Source organism: Pseudoliparis swirei, chromosome 18, assembly GCF_029220125.1.
Source record: "Pseudoliparis swirei isolate HS2019 ecotype Mariana Trench chromosome 18, NWPU_hadal_v1, whole genome shotgun sequence".
Lineage (NCBI taxonomy): Eukaryota > Metazoa > Chordata > Actinopteri > Perciformes > Liparidae > Pseudoliparis > Pseudoliparis swirei.
Genome location: NC_079405.1, coordinates 6,617,968 through 6,642,248, shown reverse-complemented (window position 1 = coordinate 6,642,248; position 24,281 = coordinate 6,617,968). Strand labels below are relative to the sequence as shown.

General features: G+C 40.8%; 1 protein-coding gene across 1 annotated transcript in view; it reads right to left on the bottom strand.

Annotated features, from left to right (window-relative positions):
- The window catches only part of LOC130208954 (metabotropic glutamate receptor 4-like), a 134,630-nt gene that overhangs the window by 54,490 nt on the left and 55,859 nt on the right, over nucleotides 1-24,281 (bottom strand). The window contains exon 2 of the mRNA XM_056438414.1: nucleotides 16,853-17,069. Within this exon, the coding sequence (XP_056294389.1) occupies nucleotides 16,853-17,069 (217 nt within the window). The remainder of the gene's footprint in view (nucleotides 1-16,852; nucleotides 17,070-24,281) is intronic.

Sequence of the window (24,281 nt, the reverse complement as noted above, 5' to 3'; positions counted from 1 at the left end):
TCTCATTGCATACAAAGCCCTTCTTCACCGAGCAGCTTCATTCCTCCTCACCCCCCCATCTCTCTCATACTCATTGAATGTGTTTATGTAACTCTGTAACGCTTCCTTCTGGTCACATGACATCGTTTCTTCTGTCAATCCTGGAGAGGGATCCTCCTCTGTTGCTCTCCTCAAGGTTTCTTCACTTCTTTCCCCGTGAAAGGTTTTTTTTTCTCATTTTCTTGGGAGTTTTTCCTAATCCGATGTGAGGTCAAAGGTCAAGGATGTCATATGCGTACAGATTGTAAAGCCCTCTGGAGAACATTAGTATTTTGTGATATTGGGCTATACAAAATAAACTGAATTGAATGGAACTCTCTCCCAAGCATCGGACCTGGGGGGGTCAGGGCCATTGCTGCCCCTCCCTCTGGACCGCTCTCCTCCAGAACCTCAGAGTTTCTCTGTCACTGCACTTGTTTATTTGTGTTGTTTATTTAAATCTGCTTTAACCCGTAATGCACGCTCATCATGTTTTTGTTTCTCACAGTTACATCTCTCTCTCTCTCGTTTGTATATTTTTTTGTTTCTGTGCCTTTGAGTAACTATTAAAGCATTTTATCATTATTATTATTCGAACATTTTGTAAAATGCTTGTAATAGCAGACGTCCATTTCTTGCAAATATGTTCTATGAGGGCCTGAATATGGATATTTCTGAGGTGAAGAGGTTTCCCATGATGAAAGCTCCTTTTAAATGACCCTGTTTGTTTGCCATCATGTTGTTTCATTGAACAAGAAAAACAGATGAAAGTTACATACACGCACAGGTGTTTGCAGGTCAGACGTGAATGCAGTAGTATAGCTACATTGGCATAGGCTACTGTATATGTATTCATTTATTGTTTTTAGACAACCACATATCAGCAAATTCTTTTTCTCGGACAATTGCACAATTTCTAGCCGTTTCTGTTTCAATTTTTAAAAAAGTTATATCTTTGAAGTTGGATTTGTGTTATCATCTCACATTAGATAATAACAGCAGTTATATAAGTAATACAAAATAAAACAATACTGAAAAGTCTCCTCTCCCACCACCATTGGATGCAACAGACAACACAAGGTTATTTCTATATATTCTATGTGTGTGTGTGTGTGTGTGTGTTTAAGTGCTATGTGTGTGAATTATCCGTATAAATCTCGAACATCTTAAAATATTTATCTACAAAGCTTCGTGGCTAGAGAAATAGCATTTCATGCAGCCCTATTAAAGCCATGTACATTGTCTTCACTCGAGCAGAAAACAACTCGTGATGGTTATTGTGCTATTTATATTAGTATAACCCAAAAACTGACAAGCGATGTAAATTGCATCAATATAAATGGACCAACTGTACTTAAATATCATGTTATGGTTTCCTTTATACATAATGCATTGAACACTATTATCTTACTGCCACTGCATTGCTATGATAAATCGTAGCTTTATAAAGAAATTATTACAAAATCAATTCACCCGGCCTCTCCCAGCTCAAGCGAGTCTCCAAACTGGGACACTTTATGTTACAATTATGTAATCTCCAGGCTACCGCTGAAGTTCATTTATTTATTTATTTCTGGCACATTAAAAACTGCCCTCAGCCAGAAACGTCTCAACCGTTCCTCACACACACTCATTTGATATGGTATAAACAATATGAGTAAAGTCAGATAATGATGAGAGTTTAATATGCCGGCGGCCTCGGGGCTCGCTACTGGGAGATGGCGACGTTCTCCTAAAGACGTATCACTCACTCAGCCCGCCCGGCCTCCTTTCCTTGGCTAATTTGTGTTTAATATGCACATTGTAGTAAATATCCTAATCTCATGACTGAAGGCAAACTGTGGATGAGTGTTGTATTTAAAGATAATTTGAATTAACTAAATGTGAAAAATAGATTTGCTGCAGCTTCGTTTAAAATGTGTGCAGGGCCTACTTGAAAATACGTTTTATCTTATAACGCCAGCCCTATTTATAACAACCCAACATACTGATGTTATTGAAATACCACATACATATAAATACTTTTCCAAATTGCTTTGTATGTTTCCGGCAGATGGAGATTCATGGACAAAGAGACACGAGACAAATAAGTGGAATTACCTGCTTTTGAAAAGATAAAAGGAAAAAGGGAAAAAGGCACCCTCATTTGCATTCAGACTCCCACAATCAAACATATGGAGATCAGAACATTTGATGCCTGCGATTTCTTTCGAGCCCTCTCGAGAAGTATGTGAATGAGAATTCACGGCAGAATGCGCACGTTGTTCATTTCCCAGCTCTGCGATAAAAGAACACGAGGAAGGAGTCTCCATGACATTTGTGTCCTGTGGTAAATCACTCTGGAAAAAGGCGTTCTCGTTCCTTGAATGATGAATGACAGACGGAGGGAATTATTCTTGTTCTCCCCGCCGTCGTGTTATCCGAAGATTTCATTTAAAGCTGTTGTCGTGTACGACTTTGTCAAATGAACAGCGTGACACGGCGACCGCGATACAGTCCGTGGAAAATATGAATACACCTTTAAACACGTCCTTCAGACAACTCGACACACTCCGGCCTTGTACTGTGGCATAAAGAAGAAGATACAGGGAAGCCTTTGCGCCTCCATTCATGTCGGTGTACTCTGGGCCTGAATATAGTAATCCTGGACCCGGTAAAGTCTCCTCTGTGTGTGACCGGGCTTCGTCAAGCAGGACTACAATGTCTCAATCTGGGGGTCAGTGGTAGTGGGATAATCCCATGGACGTGGTACAGCACATTGAGGCCAGCGCTGCGGTCTAATCTGGGTGAAAGCCCGAAGACCTGAAAGCCAAATAAAAGAAGAAGAACAAGCATATCCATGCGCGGCCAGCAAAAAAATCATCAGCTGGCAGTTTTCTGCATCTCGAGAGGTGATAATCCTGCCCTCGTTCAATTGAATTGAACTTTCTACAATATTCCCTGACGGTTTTTTGTCATTGCTCTCGGTTTATAGCTTGTGGATCGAATTACGCCCAGTCAAAATACACCCTTTAATCATATATATTTAATATTTTTATATTTTATTTAATTTGTCATTAGTATTGTGTATTGTGTATGCATATATGTTATATATACATATATATTTTATTTTATATTTTACTTTGTATACTTCTATATCTTTCATCCCTGTTTTTTATATTTTATTTTTTATTCTTGTGTGTTCAGTTTATTGGTGCTGCTACTGTGACGACAAATTTCCCCTTGGGGATTAAAAAAGTATATATCTATCTATCTATCTATCTATATATCTTCCTCTATATTGATCAAGAAGTAAAATAGCAGACCTTTATTTCTCTTTTTGCTCATCTTTCACCGAGATTTCGACAGGTTCATTTGACAGTCGGAGAAAACGTATTGTTCGTTCGCTCGACACGACCCGGATATTTGGCTGAACTGAAACCCGTTCTCTTCAACAGAGCTGCTACTTCCTGTGGAAAGAAGCGAGTCTCTTTCCTGGCCCTCTGACATACTAGACGACGCGTTCCGCAGTCTCTTAAAATCGTACAGCCGAGGAATCTCCTCGACTGCGAGGATGGGCGGCGCCTGTTGGTGGAAGAGAGCGCCTGTGTGCCTCGTGGCTGTATCCTGTGTGACGGATGCGGTTGTCAGTCTCGAACAGGTGGGTATACCTTTTTAAAATTCATGAAAACTCGATGGAGCCGTGTGGCGACGAGGAGAAGAGGGAAAGAAAGTGAATTAAACTCAGCCCTGCGCTTTTTCTCGCCTTTAGACTTTGACCCGTTCTGAGTCATTTGTACACCTTGGCAGCCTCGCCGCAAAATTGATGCCATTCATTACATGATTGAGGGGGAGGAGGCGAGGGTGGGGGGGGGGTGGTTGGGAGGTAAGTGGAGGTGGCCATACCGTTGCTGAGAGCAACTTACACGGCAATGATTGATAGGAAGAGAGCTGCATAAACACTGGGGTGTTGGTTCCCTCAATGCAAGTGAGTGTTCTCTCTCTCTCTCTCTCTTGTTGCCGGCTTGGGGCAGAGCCATTAATAAACCCTGCAAATGATGATAGCTACTGTATTGATTCGAGTCTGGAACCCTCGATTCCACCAGCCACTCTTCGTTTGCCTCAGTAAACACAGGCCTTGAGACTCTCGACCCGGCATGTCTCTGCCATTGATCACGCCGCTCATGTCGGGACGCTGTATTCTCGTTGTTTGAGTCGAGAGCTCAATCCATCCACGGAGCTCTGCTGATGGTACAAGACGGGTCAATAAAAAAAAAAGGAGAAAATGGAAGTGTGAGATTAAAAGTGTGAGATTTGACCCCTGGACAACATCCCACCCGTCTCCTCTGCAGCGGGTAGACCTGCTAACTACGAGAACCCAGAAGAACTTGTGCGGGTAACGGATGAAGCGTTCCCTTGTGATCGCTCCTTTCAATGACGGACTGAAGAACAAATGAGCAATACGAATGTTGCCACGGGCTGATTAACCAGCTGTTTCTATGCATTCTGCAAACATTTCCTTTTTCTTCTCCTACTTAGTCTCACCCACGCGCCCCCCCCCCCCCCCCCTCACTGTCTGGGCTCCGGCCGACTGATGAGCGCCTTGTCATCTCTCATGAAATCGACACGCCCCGAGTCAAAGTGACATCATGTCAAAACTGTATTCTGTGATACCTGCCAGGTTAAATCACTCTCGCTCTGTTCTTCATTCAGAGTCAAATTAGAAACCCTCCCACAGAGCTTCCATAACAAACAGACAAAATATGCCATAAAATAGGGGGGGGGGCTTTTAAATGGTAAGAAGCAAATCCACTCCACTGAAATGGCTGCTTCTTTCTACACCTGAGCAACGACTTTTTTCCTTCGAGACCGATGGGCAGCGTCACGTGTTTATGAATCTGTGAAAGATCTTTTAACCTTAAATTTAAACGGGTGAATGTAGAATATACAATGAAGGTTTTTGAATGCTCAGTTGGTCTGAAATGCGAACCACACCGACTTAAATTTAAGAGACACATTGTCCAGCATATTGGCGAATCCCAACCCACATACTACATTCCTACAAGCTAGAACACATCTGTTCTGCAGCTGTGGTCAGAAAGGGTGATGCGTTGGGTCAGGATTGACAATAATTGCTTTGACATTCCCTTCAATCAATTGTGGATGCCTTTGCCTCGCCTACACAATTTCCTGATTTCATCCAGCTAATGGGCCAATCTGTGTCTCACTGTGCAGCCTATTACCGTATGGAAATCTCTTACAGAATACAGCATCGTGTTTGGTTTTTTGTTTTGCGAAATCAAATTCACTCTCGACCACCCAGGCTATTTCAGCATACCCCGTATGCAGATTACTCGTCCTCGATCGTCATTGGTTGGTTCATGCCGATGTTTTCCCCTCACACGAGGCACCAAATCCCATATTTATCCCCTCTTGTGGACCCCACTGCCGCACTTACACAAGGGGGCCTTACCGCGGCTTCCAAATTGACCCTTCAAGGTCCTTGTGCAGGAATGAAATTGCATTTATGTTCCATTAGAGGAAGCATAGGAGTTTGAAAGAAATTGTTGGGCCTTTGTGACAGTGGTGAACACTAGAGTAATGACATTATTATAGAAACAAGGCAAACGGTTGCTTTTCGGTGTGGCCAGAGACCGAGGACTCACTTCGGGGTCTCTAAGCAGGTGTGTGAATAATCGGCTCAATATTAGATGAGTCTCTAAATGTTCAGCACAGAGACGGATCATTACCACTAACCACAATAATCACTACGGTGTTGATCTTGGATGCTTTTGAACCATACTACTGTAATGGCAACTTCTATGCACATTTCCAGAAGTAGCGGAGATGACTTATGGTCATCAACACCAGTTTCAATAATGGCTGCTTGTTTCATTTCCATTTCAAGAAACAGAAGTCTGTTCCTCTATTTTGTGGTAAAGAAGGTGCAGTGTGAATGGAAATTAGTCCTTTTTTTTCAAAGTAAATGTGGAGCATATTACAGAGACAGATTGTTATGTAAAAGGTAAATAAATACACTTTGAAATCATCCGGTTTGGTTTGAGTCGACGCCTCGCTGCAGTCGCCGTGTCCGGACCCGCTTGTCGACTCAGAAAGAATGTCAGCGCTTTTTTTTTTTTAAATTACGGGTTTCACCAATCCTCATCAATATATATTTATATATATATATATATATTATATATATTTATACATATATTTATATATATTGATATATATATATATATATATATTATACATATATATATATATATATGATTTATTTGTAGAAATTACAAAACAAGACTTAAAGTCCAATATACCTCACAAATAAGGAGTGAAAGAATAACATATCACACAGTCAAATGGTGAGGATACACATTACAGCCCCCCCGCCTCCCTTTCCCAAAACAAATAAACAACACGGCAATTTGATAGACAAACAGAAAAGAAAGTTAAAAACGCAACCAAAACCCAACATCAACAACTGGCTGTGAAATGCTTGTCGTGACAATGTCAGCGCTTTTACAAGTACGCTAGAGAGAAAACCAGCAGGCAATTGAGGGAAAAGTTGTTGTTTTTACAACAACAAATCATAGAAGTCTACCTGACAGGTGCAACGACACCACCAGAGGAGTGTGTCCCGCCCACACAGTGGATGTCATTTCACCACTCAAACTAGAAAGCAAAGTAAACACACAAACACATCTTTGACTGATCGAGATTAAACACCTCCTGTTTTAACACGAAAGGCCCGGAAATTGGGGTTACGGTGGACGTGGGTGGGTTTTAGCAAGAGCGGCTGTCGTTGGAAGAGGATGTTTTTTCCGGATGAAGCATCGAATGGAAGCAGAAGCTGACTCAACAATATTCTCTCACCGGCTCATTAGCGGGAACAATCTTGAAAGGAACACTAGTTCCGAAGAGAAGTGTACGGAAAGATGGATATGCCTTCCATTTTGATTTCGTCATACGAGGCCCCGTGCCGCGCGGTACTTTACCCCACGAGACAGTCCACAACAGAGCGGTGCAGCGAGCGTCTGCTCCCATGCAGATACTGTGCATGACGGACACTCCCCTGCATCGGAGAAATATGACTTCATCTATATCCAGAAGCCTTTTTCCATTGTGCAAATATTGAGTGACTGTCAAGATGTCAATGTCAAGAAAGAGAAATTAGTGACAAATATAGAACATTCCTAAAATTACTTCCCTTCATTATATATTTTGTGCCCATCAAACTGAGCTCGGCTTGGATTACATTATCCTTGTCTTTGCCTATGCTAAATCTGACCACTTTTGTTGCTGGAATGAGCTAATTTCCCCCGAGGGGATCAATAACTCCAACTCAATGACCTAATCTAAAGTCGATTGCTGTTCTACGCTGCCACTGGCTACATGGGTCGGGTACCCCAGATGTCAAATGTGCAAATTAGTAAAAGCTAGAAATGTCACTTTGGAAAAGACGTCACGACTAGTTTTCGATACTTTCCCTGGGCGGGGGGGGGGGGGGGGGGGTCCAGATGAGGTAGTTAAAAATGTCGAGACTTCTCCCAGTAGTAAAGCTTCCATGATCGGGAGAAATCCAGGAACTGGTAACGGAACTCCTCGAAATATGACCATGTTACTTTTGTCTGTCGCCATCGACATGCCAAGCGACATGCTTTACTTCCAAATGTGTCGGGAGGTTTGTTCAGGTACAGCAACACTGATTGATTTGTGAAGATTCACCATTATAAGAATACCAAATACCAGCCGGAGCCAAACAAGCCAACCAGGAAAATGTATTTCTGTTGACATAAAAGATCAAAGAAGACAGACGTGACAGTACTGATGGGTTGTCAGGTGACCTCTTGGGGGTGCAGGCTAACCCTAACCCTATCCCCTAAATACTGCAGCTCAAAATATCATTTCTATTGGATACAATTTAAAAGAAGGATTATATTATGGCTCATAGCAACTGAAATGTCAGAGGTTACTATATGTGACCTGTCCACCTCCTGTCCCTTGGAGGTGCTCATTTAATATGTATTAAAAAAACTCCATTCTCTTTAACTACCAAGACAAAAAGATGATATGTCTTTAATTGAGCAGCATACAATTTAATTAATTAATTAATTAAACTATAAGCTTATTATTGAGGTGGTGTTGTACTGGACTGCATTGTATTGAGAAGTGTTTATGATGTTTTATATTCACAAACATGGGGTGTCAACAAACACTGAATACTGTAATCTTCCTAAATTAAGATACTATTGTCAGATTAGTTGTACTGTTATCAAAACCATTCATTCACTTTGTTCTATTTAGTTTGGTGGGGTTGTAAAATATAGCTTAATAGTTAAGTAATATCCATATTCACAGTTTTGTAAACATGTATAGACACATATGCACAATTGTACCCAATATTTCCTTAATGGCAGTCAATACCACACACGGTCTATGCAAAACTATAATTGGGTGGATTTCTTGACCTTATCGAGATTTTTTTCTTGCTCCAAATCAGTCAGACAATTACTGACGTGTCAAACAGCGTCAACTCTTGCATTCATTTTTAAAGTATTAATATTTGTTGGTTTTCTAACAAATTTGACTTTTGATAATACTAACTGTATTGCAAGTCATTTTAATAACCACATACTTGTATTTCAGTTAAAGATATAAATGTCTCCAACATGTTTTCATCAAATCTTTAATAAACTGAAACAGAAAAAATTTCAGCTTAGTCCAATGATGATAACATGACGCCGTTGATAAAGTGCTACGTGGAAGCTGAGGAATTCTTATCCTTCTGACAAGAGTGATACGATACGTTCTAATGAAGAGGAGCGGTACGGATTAGTTACACAATGCTTATCCAGATTAGTTGCATGAGCTGTCCAATTTATAATATTGTCTTATGCTGTCTAATTGAAATCCCTTCCTTCCACAGTTAGGATAGAAGAGAAAAGATTTAAGTATCTTTCAATAATCTAATCAATCATCCTTGAAACCTTATTAACACTTTTAAATGAGCAGTTTCCAAAAACTATTACACAACTGAACTGGGTTTGTCTCAATCAGCCCTTTCCCCCAAACACGTTCAATGTGTTGCTTTAAATCATTACTGTACAGTACGTTGATTATCTCCTGTTGCCGTGGGGCAACGTGACATTTAAGTTAGGCTTTTAGGCGTGTGATTGGCAGCAAATGTGTTATTGATCTCACGTTTGCCAGTATCCTCTTTGTATCTCTTTTTTTTATTTCCAATGTAATCGTGCATATAGTGTATTAGCCGAGCAGCCACTGTCTGACCCAATTGGCATCGCTTTTCGCTTCCAATTTGTGCAGCAGTCACCGGGGCGTTAGCGATAAATTAAGCTGCAGCATCCCCCGTACCCTAATCCATTGCTCTTTGGATTGGATCGGCAACACGTGGGTTATATAATGTTCTTTCTCATTTAAATATTCAGTAATGTACAGTTGTGTTACAAAGAATGTGCTCGCATGTGTTAAGATGCTGCCATGTAGGTTCACCTTTCAGTTTAAGTAAAGCTCATGACACGCTGACCTACCGTTTCTAATGCGTACTATCAAAGTTCCTGCAGCGGCACTTTTACAATATCTATACATTAAGAGTGACACATAACCAGCCTCTGAGTGAAAGAGAGAGAGATACAGAGAAGCGAGGGAAGATAAGTGCCGATGATTCAGCCGTTCACTTTGCCCAATTAAGCAATGACAAGCAACGGTTTAAGCAAATTGCAACACAACATATCTGAGGCACTTAGGGGTCATTTGTGTGATGTCAAATGATAAATAAAGACATGACACGCCACACACAGGTGTGAACCAGAGATTAAAGGGCCATTTGGAGAGAAGCAGGAACACTGCTGAGTGACTGCAGCCATTCAGAATACAGACGTTCAAAAGTCTCCGAGAGGACCTTTCTCTCACCCAATCACCACGTCCTGCGACGGTAACTTACCTGTTAAAAGAATATGTCTGACGGTATTTAATGTCTCTGAATTACATCAGATGCAAAGACTAAACCCAACAATGAATGTATCCTACTAACAAGTAGTTAGTAGTCATAATAATAATACTTTGAATTTATACAACACTTTTCTTTTCACTCAAAGACGATTGAACAAATATACGTAGTACTCCTTTTTTTGTAGACATTTGCTGAAGAAAAGCACAACTGAGCAGTTTTTGGTAAATTAAATGCCTTTAAAAAAATTACAGTTTGTGCTGTTTTTAAAGACTTATATTCAATTCAATTCAGTTTATTTGTATAGCCCATTTTCACAAATTATAAATTTGTCTCAGAGGGCTTTACAATCTGTACTCATAGACATCCCTGTCCCAAAACCTCACATCGGATCAGGAAAAACTCCCAAACAACCCTTCATTGGGAAAAAATAGGGAAGAAACCTTCAAGATATACTTTATACTGCGTTCATACCAAAATCGTTGAGAATTTTTTTGCGTGAGTAGATCCCGTGTAAAGTCAATGCACAGACGCGAATATTTGCCATTGACGTACATTTTCAAATTCGCCTAAAGTCTAAATATTTCGCCTTTGGCGAAAAATTCGCCCGACGCTAAGTGGCGAAAGCCAATCAGAGTTGCGATGCTCCGCCGTTGCTGAATTTAACTGCTGCTGCTACTCTAGTAGCGCTGGAAGTGGCAGTCATTCAGACGGAGTCGGTGAAAGTCACCGGGCTGTGTGCGCCTACAGGTGATGTTATGTATGAATATATGTATATGATATCAATGTTATGAAGCCAAACACGAGGGCGTTAGATGTTCCAACGTTTGTGGGATGTCCACAACAAGTATAAAGCAGAAATAGTGGTTATTTCTTCCGTGGTGGATGGAGGAAATGAGAACTGTTTCCACGGTGTAAAGCCATGGAGATAAGCCCCGCCCCCTCTAAGACACGAATGAAGTGAATGAAGCAAATAAACCACGACATGTCAGGAGAGTAAACTCCCGCAAGTAAATATTCGCAACGCTCTTTGGTGTGAACGCAGCGTTACGTCATCAGTAACAAAGAATGGGCCAGTAGCAGAGAAGTCATGAAGCATTGAATAACTCATTGCTGGTTTTGGTCTTACAAGACTACAAGAAAACATGTAGAAAATCACCAAATTTATTCTTAATAAATTATTCAGAGAAACAACCTCTGATCAACCTAAAAAATATATATATATATATTTTGAAGAATTGGTTCACAAAGTAGAATGTGCTACCTTCCTTTTCATATTTCCCCGTCAGTTGCCAGGCACGACTTCAATCCAATGTAATATCGTCTGTTCTCTGAAACTAGAAATGAATCACCCGGGAGCAACGCAGGAGTTGTTTGTGTTCCCCTTTTCTTCCTCTTCCCTTTACATTCCCCACATGCGTCATCCCAACTCCGTGGCTGATGCTTGAAATGCTGCCCGTCAAACCGGGGCGGCCGTTCCTCCATTAAAAGTGTTTCTCATGTTGATGTCAGGCCGGCCGTCGGTGAGCGTGGGCATCTCGTTAGGGTTCTTATTGACGTTGTGTTTCATTAACTTGATTAATGACATCTATTGTGCTCAAAACAATGCTATCTGGCAAACAGCAAATTAACAATAAATATGGAAAATCATGGCCATATTTATGGACATAAAATCTGTCCACAGTAAAGGGATTTGCTGGTTTAACGCTACTGGAAAACATTTCAATTAAGGGATCAAACTCGATGCTAATCACTTGGCTGCAAAATATATAATTACTCTGATTTGATAAGGTTTGATTAGAGAAATTGTTATCCACTCAAGAGCTGAAACAAACTTGGACTGAACTTTATGATGACTAAGATGTTCAATTAAAGCCCGGTTCATTAAGACATGAGGCTGTGGAAATGCTATGGAGAAGAAATGCAAGCACTATAAAGTTAAACATGGAAAGCGTTTAATGAACAGTATCATAACTTGTGAAGTCTATTCATAACTGCAAAGCACAACAATACAACCAACAATAGTATGCAAGGTACTGCAGATTATTTTTTATCCAATTCTTCAGATAGAAATTTGATTATTCAATCCAAAAAAAGCAAAAGCTAATATTGAGAAATGCCCAATTTAATTCCATAAAGCAAAAAGTAACACCAAAAAATTCTTTGAGACCCCAAAGTGTGATAGTCAGTTTATTATCGCATATGATGAATAGGAAAACAATCAAATCCTTAAATTTTATTTTCTTGCATTGAAAAAAAAAAGACAATCGCTCGTCAAAATATGTGCAGATAATTTTCCTATTTTTCTACTAATGATTAATTAACACATGTTCTAGTTTCTATTGGAAATGTGGCTAATAAAACAGAAACTCACTGAGGAAGTTATCGCGACTGCATCTTATTATATTATATACCAATGTTAACTTAACTAACTCTGGATCGTTAGTTTGGGTAGACGTGAGCACAGTAGTAACTAGAATGGGCACTCGGTAGAGCGCATACCTTCGCATATCACAAGATTGGGCATTGAATTATGAACATGTTGGCATTAGTTGCATGCCAATTGGATAAAAATTGACTGTGCTATGGTAAAAAGAAGATGTTGACCTTTTCATGACCTTGACCATGACCTTTGACCCGATCGAGCCCAAAATCTAATCAAATGGTCCCCGGATAATAACCAATCATCCCACCAAATTACATGCGATTCGGTTTAATACTTTTTGAGTTATGCGAGTAACACGCATACAAATAAATAAATAAATACACGGCGATCAAAACATAACCTTCCGCATTTTCAATGCGAAGGTAATAATAATATAACCTTTGTTGATCCCCATGGGGAAATTCTTCTCTGCTTAGATCCATCCTCAGTAAGTAAGGCGCAGTGGCCTAGCAACTGGTGGTTCAGTGTCTTGCTCAAGGACACTTCAGCATGCAGCTATGGGGAGAGCGGGGGTCGAACCGGATACCTTGTACGGGTCGCCCACTCTCCACCATGAGCTACAGCCGACCCCCATGATGGTGAGGACCAAAACAACCCATCCAAGGCCAAGTCTGGCAAGTAGTTCCAGTGCATTCAGTTGGAAGGTAATCTTGACCCAAATGCATGGAGTAAACCCAAAAGCCAAGGATGCAGACTTCTGGGAACACACACCCAGCCCCGCCATGCTCCCTTGAACATGGCCCTGGGCAAATCATTTGTTTTTATTTGGCCTCATATAATTTGTGCGGTGTGAAACTGAACAGGACTCCACGTAAATAGAAAACAAGCCAAAGGAATACGTCTTCTGTCTTATAAAAGCACCTTTATTGTTGAATCTGTATCATCCAGGTATGCGGGCACGTACAAAGAATGAGAGTCAAATGTGTTTATCTCATCATATAAAGTTTCATCGGTGGTCGTGTGTGATGTACGGTGACTGAGTGCCATTAAAGGCGCCGATAAATGTTATATTCAAAAGTCTATTTTTGCAAATTGATGTCCATCACTCTCAGGTGGCTCCGTCTGGAGCTGAAGGATGTCCCCGTTTCACTATTTCATTCCCGTCGCTGGCTTTGAAGGCGCTGCGACGGAGGAGGAATTGATATGATACCTCCTCATTTCACAACAGCAACCTGGATCAGGTGGCAGCTTCCTGCAGGGAGCGTTTCCTGTTTATTAAATACAAACCTTGGAAGTCGGCGAGTCGCCTCCTGCACACCGATATTTAAGTGGAAAGACGTGCGCGCACTCGCTGTTGGGAACCAGTGTCGGCCTCTCTGCGGCTGAGTCCTCTGCATCCATTACGGCTGTTGTTGAACGGCGCTCGCTCCGCACGGGTTGTTCAAACATGACCGCCCCGCCCGGTGTGTGTGTGTGTGTGTGTGGCGTATGTGTGTGTGTGTGTGTGTGTGTGTGTGTGCAGAGCGAGAGAGCAGGCAAATGAGTATTGATAATGCTTCAATTCATCAATTATAATACTTTTCTTTGTTCTTTTTTTTAACGCTGCATCTGTTAAAAGTCTACAGATTGTAATGGGCTCAATGTATTTTTGTCGTTTGTATTTTATGTTTAAAACTAGAACGGGCACTCGGTAGACCGCATACCTTCGCCGCAGCCACATGTTGGCATTAGTTGCATGCCAATTGGATAAAAATTGACCGCGCTATGGTAAAAATATTTTGACCTTTTTATGACCTTGACCTTTGACCCGATCGATCCCAAAATCGAATCAAAATCGGATAATAACCAATCATCCCCCCAAATTTCATGCGATTCAAAGAAGATTTTGACCTTTTCATGAACTTGACATTGACCTTTGAACCGATCGATCCCAAAATCTAATCAAATGGTCCCCGGATAATAACCAATCATCCCACCAAATTTCATGCGATTCGGTTTAATACTTTTTGAGTTATGCGAATAACACGCACGCACGCATACAAATACACGGCGATCAAAACATTACCTTCCGCATTTTCAATGCGAAGGTAACCAGCTAAATAGAATGAAAACATGTGTTTCCCGTCAATGAAGATGTGGCTTGGATGGAGTTCGGGTATGACATCGTCGATGGTGCCGCCGTGCGTCGACTCAGAGATGTGCACATCGGTTCCCATTCTTCAGACGCCGTGAATTCCCCGATTTGGATTCTGGACCAAACCGTGTATTTAAAAGCATCATGAATAAAAATTCCCCACGGATTCATCCTTCACAGTTCTGTCTGGGAGTTCAACTCCCCAGATAAGGATGTTCATTCAGAGTTGGTACAGATCTGTCTCTGATGTCCTTGAACACGACGCTGTCGGTTAATTTAAGTGTTTTCATTGTATGACACAGTACCTCAGTTAATATATATACATATACGGCTCGTCACATGGGTTGCAATTGGCAGACACTCCTATTTTCAGCCCAGATAATAACCACGACCACGTTCTACCCGGCATCTCTAATGTTCCATCCCTCAGCCGTCCCCGACGAGGCCATTAAGTGTTCAGCGAGAGGGAGACGGACATAATTGATGGGCAACCGCAGCCAAGCTGGTCTCATTCTGTCCAGGCACAGTTCAAGCCGACTGGGACACCTTGAAGTCTCGTCCTTTTAATTACACTCGCACTCTTTGCCAACCAAAACACTCACACTCATTGGGAAATCTTTTCGGAGACTAATTTGCTGGATTGGGGTAAAAAAAAAAGAAGAAGAGAATAGGAAGCGGATCCAAACTCTTCTACCGCAGGCCGACTGGAAAGTCGTGGAGCAATTACTTATGAGAGAAATTGCTTTTCTCAAATTCTGCTCATATTTTTTTCTTTATAGCACAAAATGCTGATTGAACCTGGAAATTTAGGCTCCGATGAAATCCATTAAACAGATAGGTCTTTTAGATCTTTTTAGTTCCTGATTTTCAGTCAAATCAAAGCATTTTCTAGTTGCAAATTCATGGTTTGAATAGAAGCAACTGTGTTGTGTACACGTACTCTAGTCTTATAAGCTATTTGTGAACACTAGATGTCATAAAACTCAGAAACAAACTCAGAAGTAGAACTCTAGCATACTGACGGCTAGATGCAAACAGCGGCCCACTTCCACATCCAGAGCACACATGAGCCACAAGAGCATTCCAGTGGAGCTCAATCTTCACAAACTCCTCGGGAAAAAAACAACAACCTCTGCTTGATGCTCAACTGTGTTCTGCTTTCGCTGAGCAGGACAGGTTTATTTTGCTTGTCTGAGCTCGTGTGAAAATGGTCGCCTGCAGGTACATATTGTTGGGTCGGGGGATGAGAGGCACGGCACTCCAACACACTGTGCCGCTTATGTTTGGGCAGAGAGAAAAGAAAAAACAATGAGAGTCCTAAGAAACCAACACTGGTGCTACATGATTGTTTACTTCGGGTCGGACTCAACGGTAAAGCGCCCGATGCACTTTGTAATGAAGCATTATGAGTTATTGTCCTTTGTTAGTTCTCATGCATAATCTTGTTATTACCTTCGCATTGAAAATGCGGAAGGTTATGTTTTGATCGCCGTGTATTTATTTATTTATTTATTTGTATGCGTGTTACTCGCATAACTAAAAAAGTTTTAAACCGAATCGCATGAAATTTGGTGGGATAATTGGTTATTATCCGGGGACCATTTGATTAGATTTTGGGATCGATCGGGTCAAAGGTCAAGGTCATGAAAAGGTCAAAATCTTCTTTTTACCATAGCGTGGTCAATTTTTATCCAATTTGCATGCAACTAATGCCAAAATGTTCATAATTCAATGCCCAATCTTGTGATATGCGAAGGTATGCGCTCTAACGAGTGCCCGTTCTAGTTGTGTCTTTAGGCATCTTAGTGCAAGATGCAGGGGCAACTGATTTAACTCTGTCAGTTTAATATTGAAAGAGATGGATTATTGTTATTTCCAAAACAAAAGTATAGAACCCTGATGGTGTGCGAATCATTTTGCAGGGTTCTTACACATTTTGACCAATTGATTTCCATGACTTTTTCATGACTTTAAACCAAATTTCCATGACCAAACTGAAATATCGGTATAAATGTTGCGTACGCCGGCTTATATTTTGAGCGTTTTTCTTTTAGAAATATATTAATTATTTCAAACTCGGCGTAAATGAACATGTGATTATAACAAATTTCCATGTATTTTCCAAAACTTTGATGATTTAAGTTTTTTCCATGACTTTTCCAGGCCTGGAAATTACCATTTAAAAATTCCATGACTTTTCCAGGTTTTCCATGACCGTACGAACCCTGATTTTGGACTTTTTCTTGAGGTCAGCACAGACAGTATCAGACGTTCTCAAATCCAGAACGCTCGCATGAGTAATATCTTCCCCGCGGCCCGGTGCCAGACGCACGCGGCGATGATATACGAGGCCCAGTGCACTCACCGTCCTCCCGAGACTTCTGAATGAAGGCGTCGATGCCGCTCTCCCCGTAGTTCCCCTCCGAGGCCACCGTGGACACGTAGTTCCAGCGCATGGCCTTCACGATGTCCACCATGGCCTGGGCCTGGTAGGTGTCCGGAGGCACCACGCGGGAGAAGAAGTCGTAGCGGGTGTTGTCGCTCAGCTCTGGAGCCGTGGAGGCGTAGCTCACCTGGGGTATCTGCACGGGGGAGAGGATATTGATAGTGTTATGAGCTTGGAGGAGCATGTAGTGGACATGCTTATGGGGGGGGGGGGGGAATTGATGAATACAAAAGACATGGCACGTTTATTGGAGTCGCACTTTTCAAAAACATTTTATTTTGAAACATTTTACATTAGAGAAGAACACGATGAAGACATGTAAAAGTATTCATAAAGACCATATCAAAGCATTTCAAAAGATAAATGCAGTAAAACTGATTACATGGGAATACAAATTACAGTGCAATGCAAGATATGAATAAATAGTCAGGAAAGAAATAACTGTGTTGCACCTGAGGTTTTCTGAGGCTCCATAACTAACTGGAAGCCGATTGGTCCCTGGGGGACCTGAATCCGACCAATCCGAGAGGCCAGGATGAAGCATTCAGAACTCTTTGACGAACGTGCAAATCTGAGAAAATCTATGATGCGATCCACTTTGCCAGTTTTTGTAAATCTCTCTGAGATGGAAGTCCTTTACTGGTTTATATGTTCCGGAGGTCATGGGAGGCCGATTTCCCGAAGATTTATTTCTTGCTTTGTGATCTAAAACAACAGCAACTGAAGCTGAGCTCTGACTTTTAAATCACTCTCCTTCGGCTCCGCAGGCAAATATTTTCTGTTTATCTTTGACAAAGGGCAAAAAAAAAAAAAAAAACATGAGACAAGTCTGTGGGCATCCAATATTCTTCATCCGCTTTGAGATTGCAAACAGAGATACGGATCCTGAAGCCCCCCACCAAGCCTTTAAAGGGACGGACTCGGCGGGCTGGGACGATGAGCTCGTCCGACTCAGGAGTCGAGGTCACTCGCTTAACATAAACAGGACTCTTAACATGCAAACACAGCGTGTTTCACTCACACACACACACACACAAACCACACAATGTGATTGCTTAGCTGCTGCAGCGTCTTTGATAGATACAACAACAACAAATATCCACTGCTGTATACACACAGATAGAAACCCAGCAGCAGCTTTTAGCTTTGCAAAGATAAGATATTGCATCATGGCGGGCGACTGTTGCTCCCACGATGTTACTGATGCGTGTGCTGAAGAAAGCACAAAGTTACATAAGAAGCTTCAATGGAAAAATAATTAGGTTAGCTGAAGCAAGACGCCGGTCTTGAGTGACTATAATTTTGGATTTTCAGGCGGTTGGTTGTTGTGCTTCACCCCGGGGGGGAATGTTTCCGTGGGATTGAACACTGTCATTTTTTTTTTTGAAATAGCTAAACTGTGTTCAGGTAAATGGATTTTTTTATTTATCCCTATGGCTCCCATTGATTCACCAAACAGAGAGCCGGGGTGTTTCCTGGTAATGATACGCGGTGTGTCCTTTTAATGAGGATCAGACGTCATCTGTTCTTTGTGGTGCACTCAGTGATACATGATCCTCATGAAAAACTGCCCGGATTTTTGCTCTAGATGCCTCTTTGCCTCATGTGGCATTTCATTATCACAGACACCAGACCAGTGGGATGTGAAAGACACACACACAAACACACACACAGAGATAACCCGTGTTATTAAAAATGGAACTTCAAGGCAAACTCCTCCCACCAAGATGAAAACCACTGAAGCCAAAATCACTTATTTGGATGAAAATATATATATATAGTACATACACACATATATATATATATATATGATATATAAAAGAAACCTAACTGTAGCTTCATGTATATATATATTCACATATACATATATACACATATATATAAATATATATACACACACATATATACAGTATACACATAAATATATATATATATATTATATAAATATATATAAATATATACATATATATTCTATATAAAAATATATACATATATATATATATATTTATACATATAAATATATATATGTATATATATACATATAAATATATATATGTATATATATATATATATATATATATATATATATATATAAAGAAACCTAACTGTAGCTTCATCGTGACCGGGCCCCGGGTGACAGTGTGCCAGAAGAGAACAGAGACTAGAAAAGAAGATGGAAACCTGGAGAAAGGTGCTTAGTCAGAGTGGAACTAATAAACTATGATACTAATGGGAATTGGTAAACAGATCATTTGTGGAAGGGTTTGGCGGCATGCATACTAAAGCGTCAATAGTTCCTTATTTGCTTTAACGTATCATTAGGAAGTGGCTGATGGCTCCAGAATAATGACACCGCGGCCGTTTAAATCGGTTGTCTTTAAGCTTCGCTTTTTACAAAGACACTCTTTCTGCCAGCAGGTGTGATCTGCCGGGGAACAGAAGGCTTGATGTACGGCACAAAAGGAGAGAGCGGTCCAACGCCGAGCAACACGAGCGAGGCGATGATAGCGCTTGTGTTTACCCCGGTTGCTCTTGGTAGCTCTGCCCAGTTACCAAACAGCATCAACGTACGCTTGTATGCAGTAACTACGCCCGACAGCAGAAAAACCCACAATGCAGTGTGTCCTGTTTGTCTCCCGTTGGGTTTCTTTCAGGCTTTGAGGAAAAACAGAAAGCTTTTATGTCGTCTTTGACAGCAGCATCAACATTTATATGACTTGGGAAGGCTAAAAGGGGGAAACTGTCTACCGCCCCTTTAAGGCAATTCCAAGACGCCGACGGTTAAACATCACTGACACGGGTCGGTGTTTAGCCAAAAGCACCGTTTTCTACAGGTGTCTGAGTGCACTAGAGTTAAGCATATAACATCAATGGAATACTCCAATATTGTGGAGGTTCATTTGAAAGTGAAACCGGAAGATGAGATCGATTTGAATGTGGGGTTTTTTTTGTCGACAGGTCCCTGTTTGGTCTCCAGTAAACATAAATCAAAGTTTGGAGCAGCGTACCTGACGGCATGACATCATGTGATGGGTTCAGTAGAACATTATATAGTATTTCACACAAAGAGTACATACAGCAGTCAGGTTTAATGTTGTTACCTTCGCATTGAAAATGCGGAAGGTTATGTTTTGATCGCTGTGTATTTATTTATGTATTTATTTATTTATGTATTTATTTATGAATTTATTTATGTATTTATTTGTATGCATGTTCCTCGCATAACAAAAAATGTTTTAAACCGAATCGCATGAAATTTGGTGGGATGATTGGTTATTATCCGGGGGCCATTTGATTAGATTTTGGGATCAATCGGGTCAAAGGTCAAGGTCAAGGTCATGGAAAGGTCAACATCTTCTTTTTACCATAGCACGGTCAATTTTTATCCAATTGGCATGCAACTAATGCCAAAATGTTCATAATTCAATGCCCAATCTTGTGATATGCGAAGGTATGCGCTCTACCGAGTGCCCGTTCTAGTTTATCCTGTGTCTTTAATTGAATATACTCATAAATACTCACTATGTCTACTTTACATGTTATTTATGGTTCGTTTCATTTTGTATTTTGAGATTTGCATTTGCCATGTACCATGTTGGATTGAATGTCACTATGTCCCAATTCCATAATACAAACTAGGTCTACGGTGGTAAAAAAAAAAAGTGAAACTCAAATCAGACAGAAATCATTAATTACAGTCACATTTTGATTGTGATGCTCACTTTTCCCCCACACAAAGGAAATGGAAATAAATGAGATAATTCTTGGTGGTGGAGAAAGAACTCCAAGAAGATATATAAAAAACAACTAATAAACATTTTAATTTCCCTTTGTGGAGATTACTCAACACTTGCTTTTAGTTGCGTTATGTCACACGGATTGTATCATTTCTCTTTGATATGAACTGTAAAAAATGTGTTGGTACAATTTTATACTCAGTGATGAAACAACAGGCAAAAATGACAATTAGTACGTTGTACATATCGTATAGATGTATTATGGATTAGGGACAAAGCTTGCATCTTTTGTCCGATTGCTTTTTTATTGTCATTCAAACCAAAACAATCGTTTTAATATCTAGACCTCATTCAATGCAGAATCCGGAATGAAAAGTTCAGATTTCTTCGATAAATTACCTGAAGGAAAAGGATGTATTTATACTCTTTGTTTGTGGTATTCTCAGAGCCCTCCGCCACCGCTTGTCCAACTCGGTCTGAAACGTATTAATGAAGACGGGATCGAGTCCCTGAGGTAACTCCCTTCAGTACAAGGACCCGAAGATGTAATAATGTATTCATGTATTAATGGACTGTCATAAGGTCGCCAAACAAACCCAAACACACAACCGATGGAGGTTATTTAAAGAAAATAATATACACTACCGTTCAAAAGTTTGGGGTCACCCAGACAATTTCGTGTCTTCCATGAAAACTCACACTTTTATTTATCAAATGAATTGAACATTTCATAGAACATATAGTCAAGACATTGACAAGGTTAGAAATAATGATTAATATTTGAAGTATTTATTTTGTTCTACAAACTTCAAGCTCATAGGAAGGCCAGTTATAGCTTATATCACCAGCATAACTGTTTTCAGCTGTGCTAGCATAATTACACAAGGGTTTTCGAATCAGACATTAGTCTTCTAAGGCGATTAGCAAACACAATGTACCATTAGAACACTGGAGTGATAGTTGATGGAAATGGGCCTCTATACACCTATGGAGATATTTCATTAGAAACCAGACGTTTCCACCTAGAATCGTCATTTACCACATTAACAATGGATAGTGTGTATTTTTTATTAATGTTATCTTTATTGAAAAAACAGTGCTTTTCTTTGAAAAATAAAGACATTTCTAAGTGACCCCAAACTTTTGAACGGTAGTGTATACTTCATGTCACTAAAAAGTATTTCCACTGAAACCGTCTTCTCTATTCCCGCTGCTTCTCCAGCACGGTCCCCGTCAAACCTGTAAATACTTAAAGAAATGGTTCGGCTGTGTTCTTTGTCCTTGTAATTAAAGATATTGTATTGTTATGTTTTTTGGAACTAAGCATATCTTTACTAAATACAGACTTTGATTTTGCCAGATGTTGTTGCCCTCCTCGTCATCCAGCTGCCTTCATCTTCCTCCTCCACACACTCGGGATAACACAGACCTGCACTGCACCAACTGATGGAGAATAACTCCTCAGTGTGCAGCACATGATGCATGGACTAATGCTTATAATCTCATTAATTACCTTACAATCCCGAGTTGAATTATTTGAAGGAGGTCTTTCAACGGAAGAGGAATCACGAGCGACGTTCTTAAAGGTACAATGTCGTTAAACCGTCGAGATGATATGAGCAGCTACACTTTTGGGGGACCAGAATAGCAACATGTCGGGGACGCTGCAGTGTTTTTCGTGGTGACGGTGACACGCTGCTGTGTGCCGGTGTCTAACATGTTCCTCTTGGCGGGAATAGTGCAGGACTCGTGAGCCTGAGCTCGTGAGCGTGGTAGTTGTGCACGTGATGGACGTGAACACGAATGCATCGCAGTGAGAATCGTGTCGCAGTGACACAGGGTGTGTTCATTTTAGATTTAAAAAACAGCTCTTACTGCGGCACCTCTCTCACATTACTCTATATTTGAGTCTCGAGACTCTATGCTCATTTGCTAACGCACAACCAGCTCCTATTAAAATACAATGAGAGTTTTTGCTCATCGGCACCGTGGAAAATCTCCAAGATTTGACGATTTACTCTGAAATGGCGGATTTTTAATTAAAGTTTTGCCCTCTTGATATCAATTTGAATTTAACATTTCCAAAGATCACGAGATCGCCCCTCGGCTTCCGAAAGGCATAGATATGTCGGCCAGCCTCCCTTTTGTGTTTTACGGCATCATTTAAGACTTTTTAGAGGCCACATTTATCTCCCTTGTTGGGTTTGTTGAGCATCCCGTTCAGATGAGGAGCAACGTAATGACGATAATGTTTGGGACCTGAGGTGGAGGTGAAACCTGTGCAAATTATGCCGGCATGCAAAATAGCGGACTATATTTGCATCTGTAATGCAGTCACCTGACAGATCCTTGCGACCTGCAGCGTGGCGCAAATGCAGAGCATCTGCTTCAATCAAGCTGTATATGGAAAACATGGCTGGGTAAACACAGTTTATCCCCACGACTCGGCAATCGTATTCCATCACAAAGGAGCGTGAGCTGAGCCGGGCTGAGTATCTTCACGACCCCGACATATGGGAAACAGTTTGGGGTTTTTTGTGAGTATTATATTCCTGTTTTCCAATTTTGTTAGTCTGTATCAATTATACACACTTTGGTAAAAAGAACAAAACAAAACATTAACTAGAATGGGCACTCGGTAGAGCGCATATCACTAGATTTGGCATTGAATTATGAACATGTTGGCATGAGTTGCATGCCAATTGGATAAAAATTGACCGTGCTATGGTAAAAATAAGATTTTGACCTTTTCATGACCTTGACCTTTGACCCGATCGATCCCAAAATCTAATCAAATGGTCCCCGGATAATAACCAATCATCCCACCAAATTTCATGCGATTCGGTTTAATACTTTTTGTGTTATGCGAATAACACGCAAACAAATAAATAAATAAATACACATTTTCAATGCGAAGGTAATAAATAGATATGACTTGCATGCACCAATGCAATAGAAAGTCCGAAGAATGGCTTCACACTATTCCATTGACTTAAGAGGTGGTGGTTAATTCAGCAATAAGGTATGAGAGGCAGTACTGTATTGTCAATAATGTCCGCTTCAAGGGTGTTGTTAGGCAAACCCTCGAACAGGACGTTATTGACGATACAGTACTGCCTCGAGGACCTTATTGCTTTTATCATACGGTTGGGTGCGAAATTATGAATATTAAATAAATAGTAAGCTGCCTTTCAGCACAAAATAGTTGTCGCAACCAAACGTTGTGTATCGCCTTTCAGTCGCCGAGAGTAAATAGTCCCCCGTGTGTTTGTCTGTTGCTACGCAGGGAAGTCCGAATCTGTGAATATCTTTCCAACTTTACCGAACTTTGTTTTGTCGTGTCCCTGACGTCGACGGGTTTTTACAACGCCAACAAAAACATTGTTTTTGCGGGCGTTAACACGCTTCATCGAACACGCGTAAAGACCCGGATTCACAGTTTTGTACCTTAATTAATTTCATTGTCTTGTCTCTCGATCGCCAGGTGACGTGGAGGTTCACTTTTACACTGTGATTTGTAATCTTTGGCTTCTTTCTTCTATCTTTTTTTGTTCGTGTCGAATCAGTTTGACACCCTAGATCCCTCGAGTGCATCTTGCAGACCCTTCTGT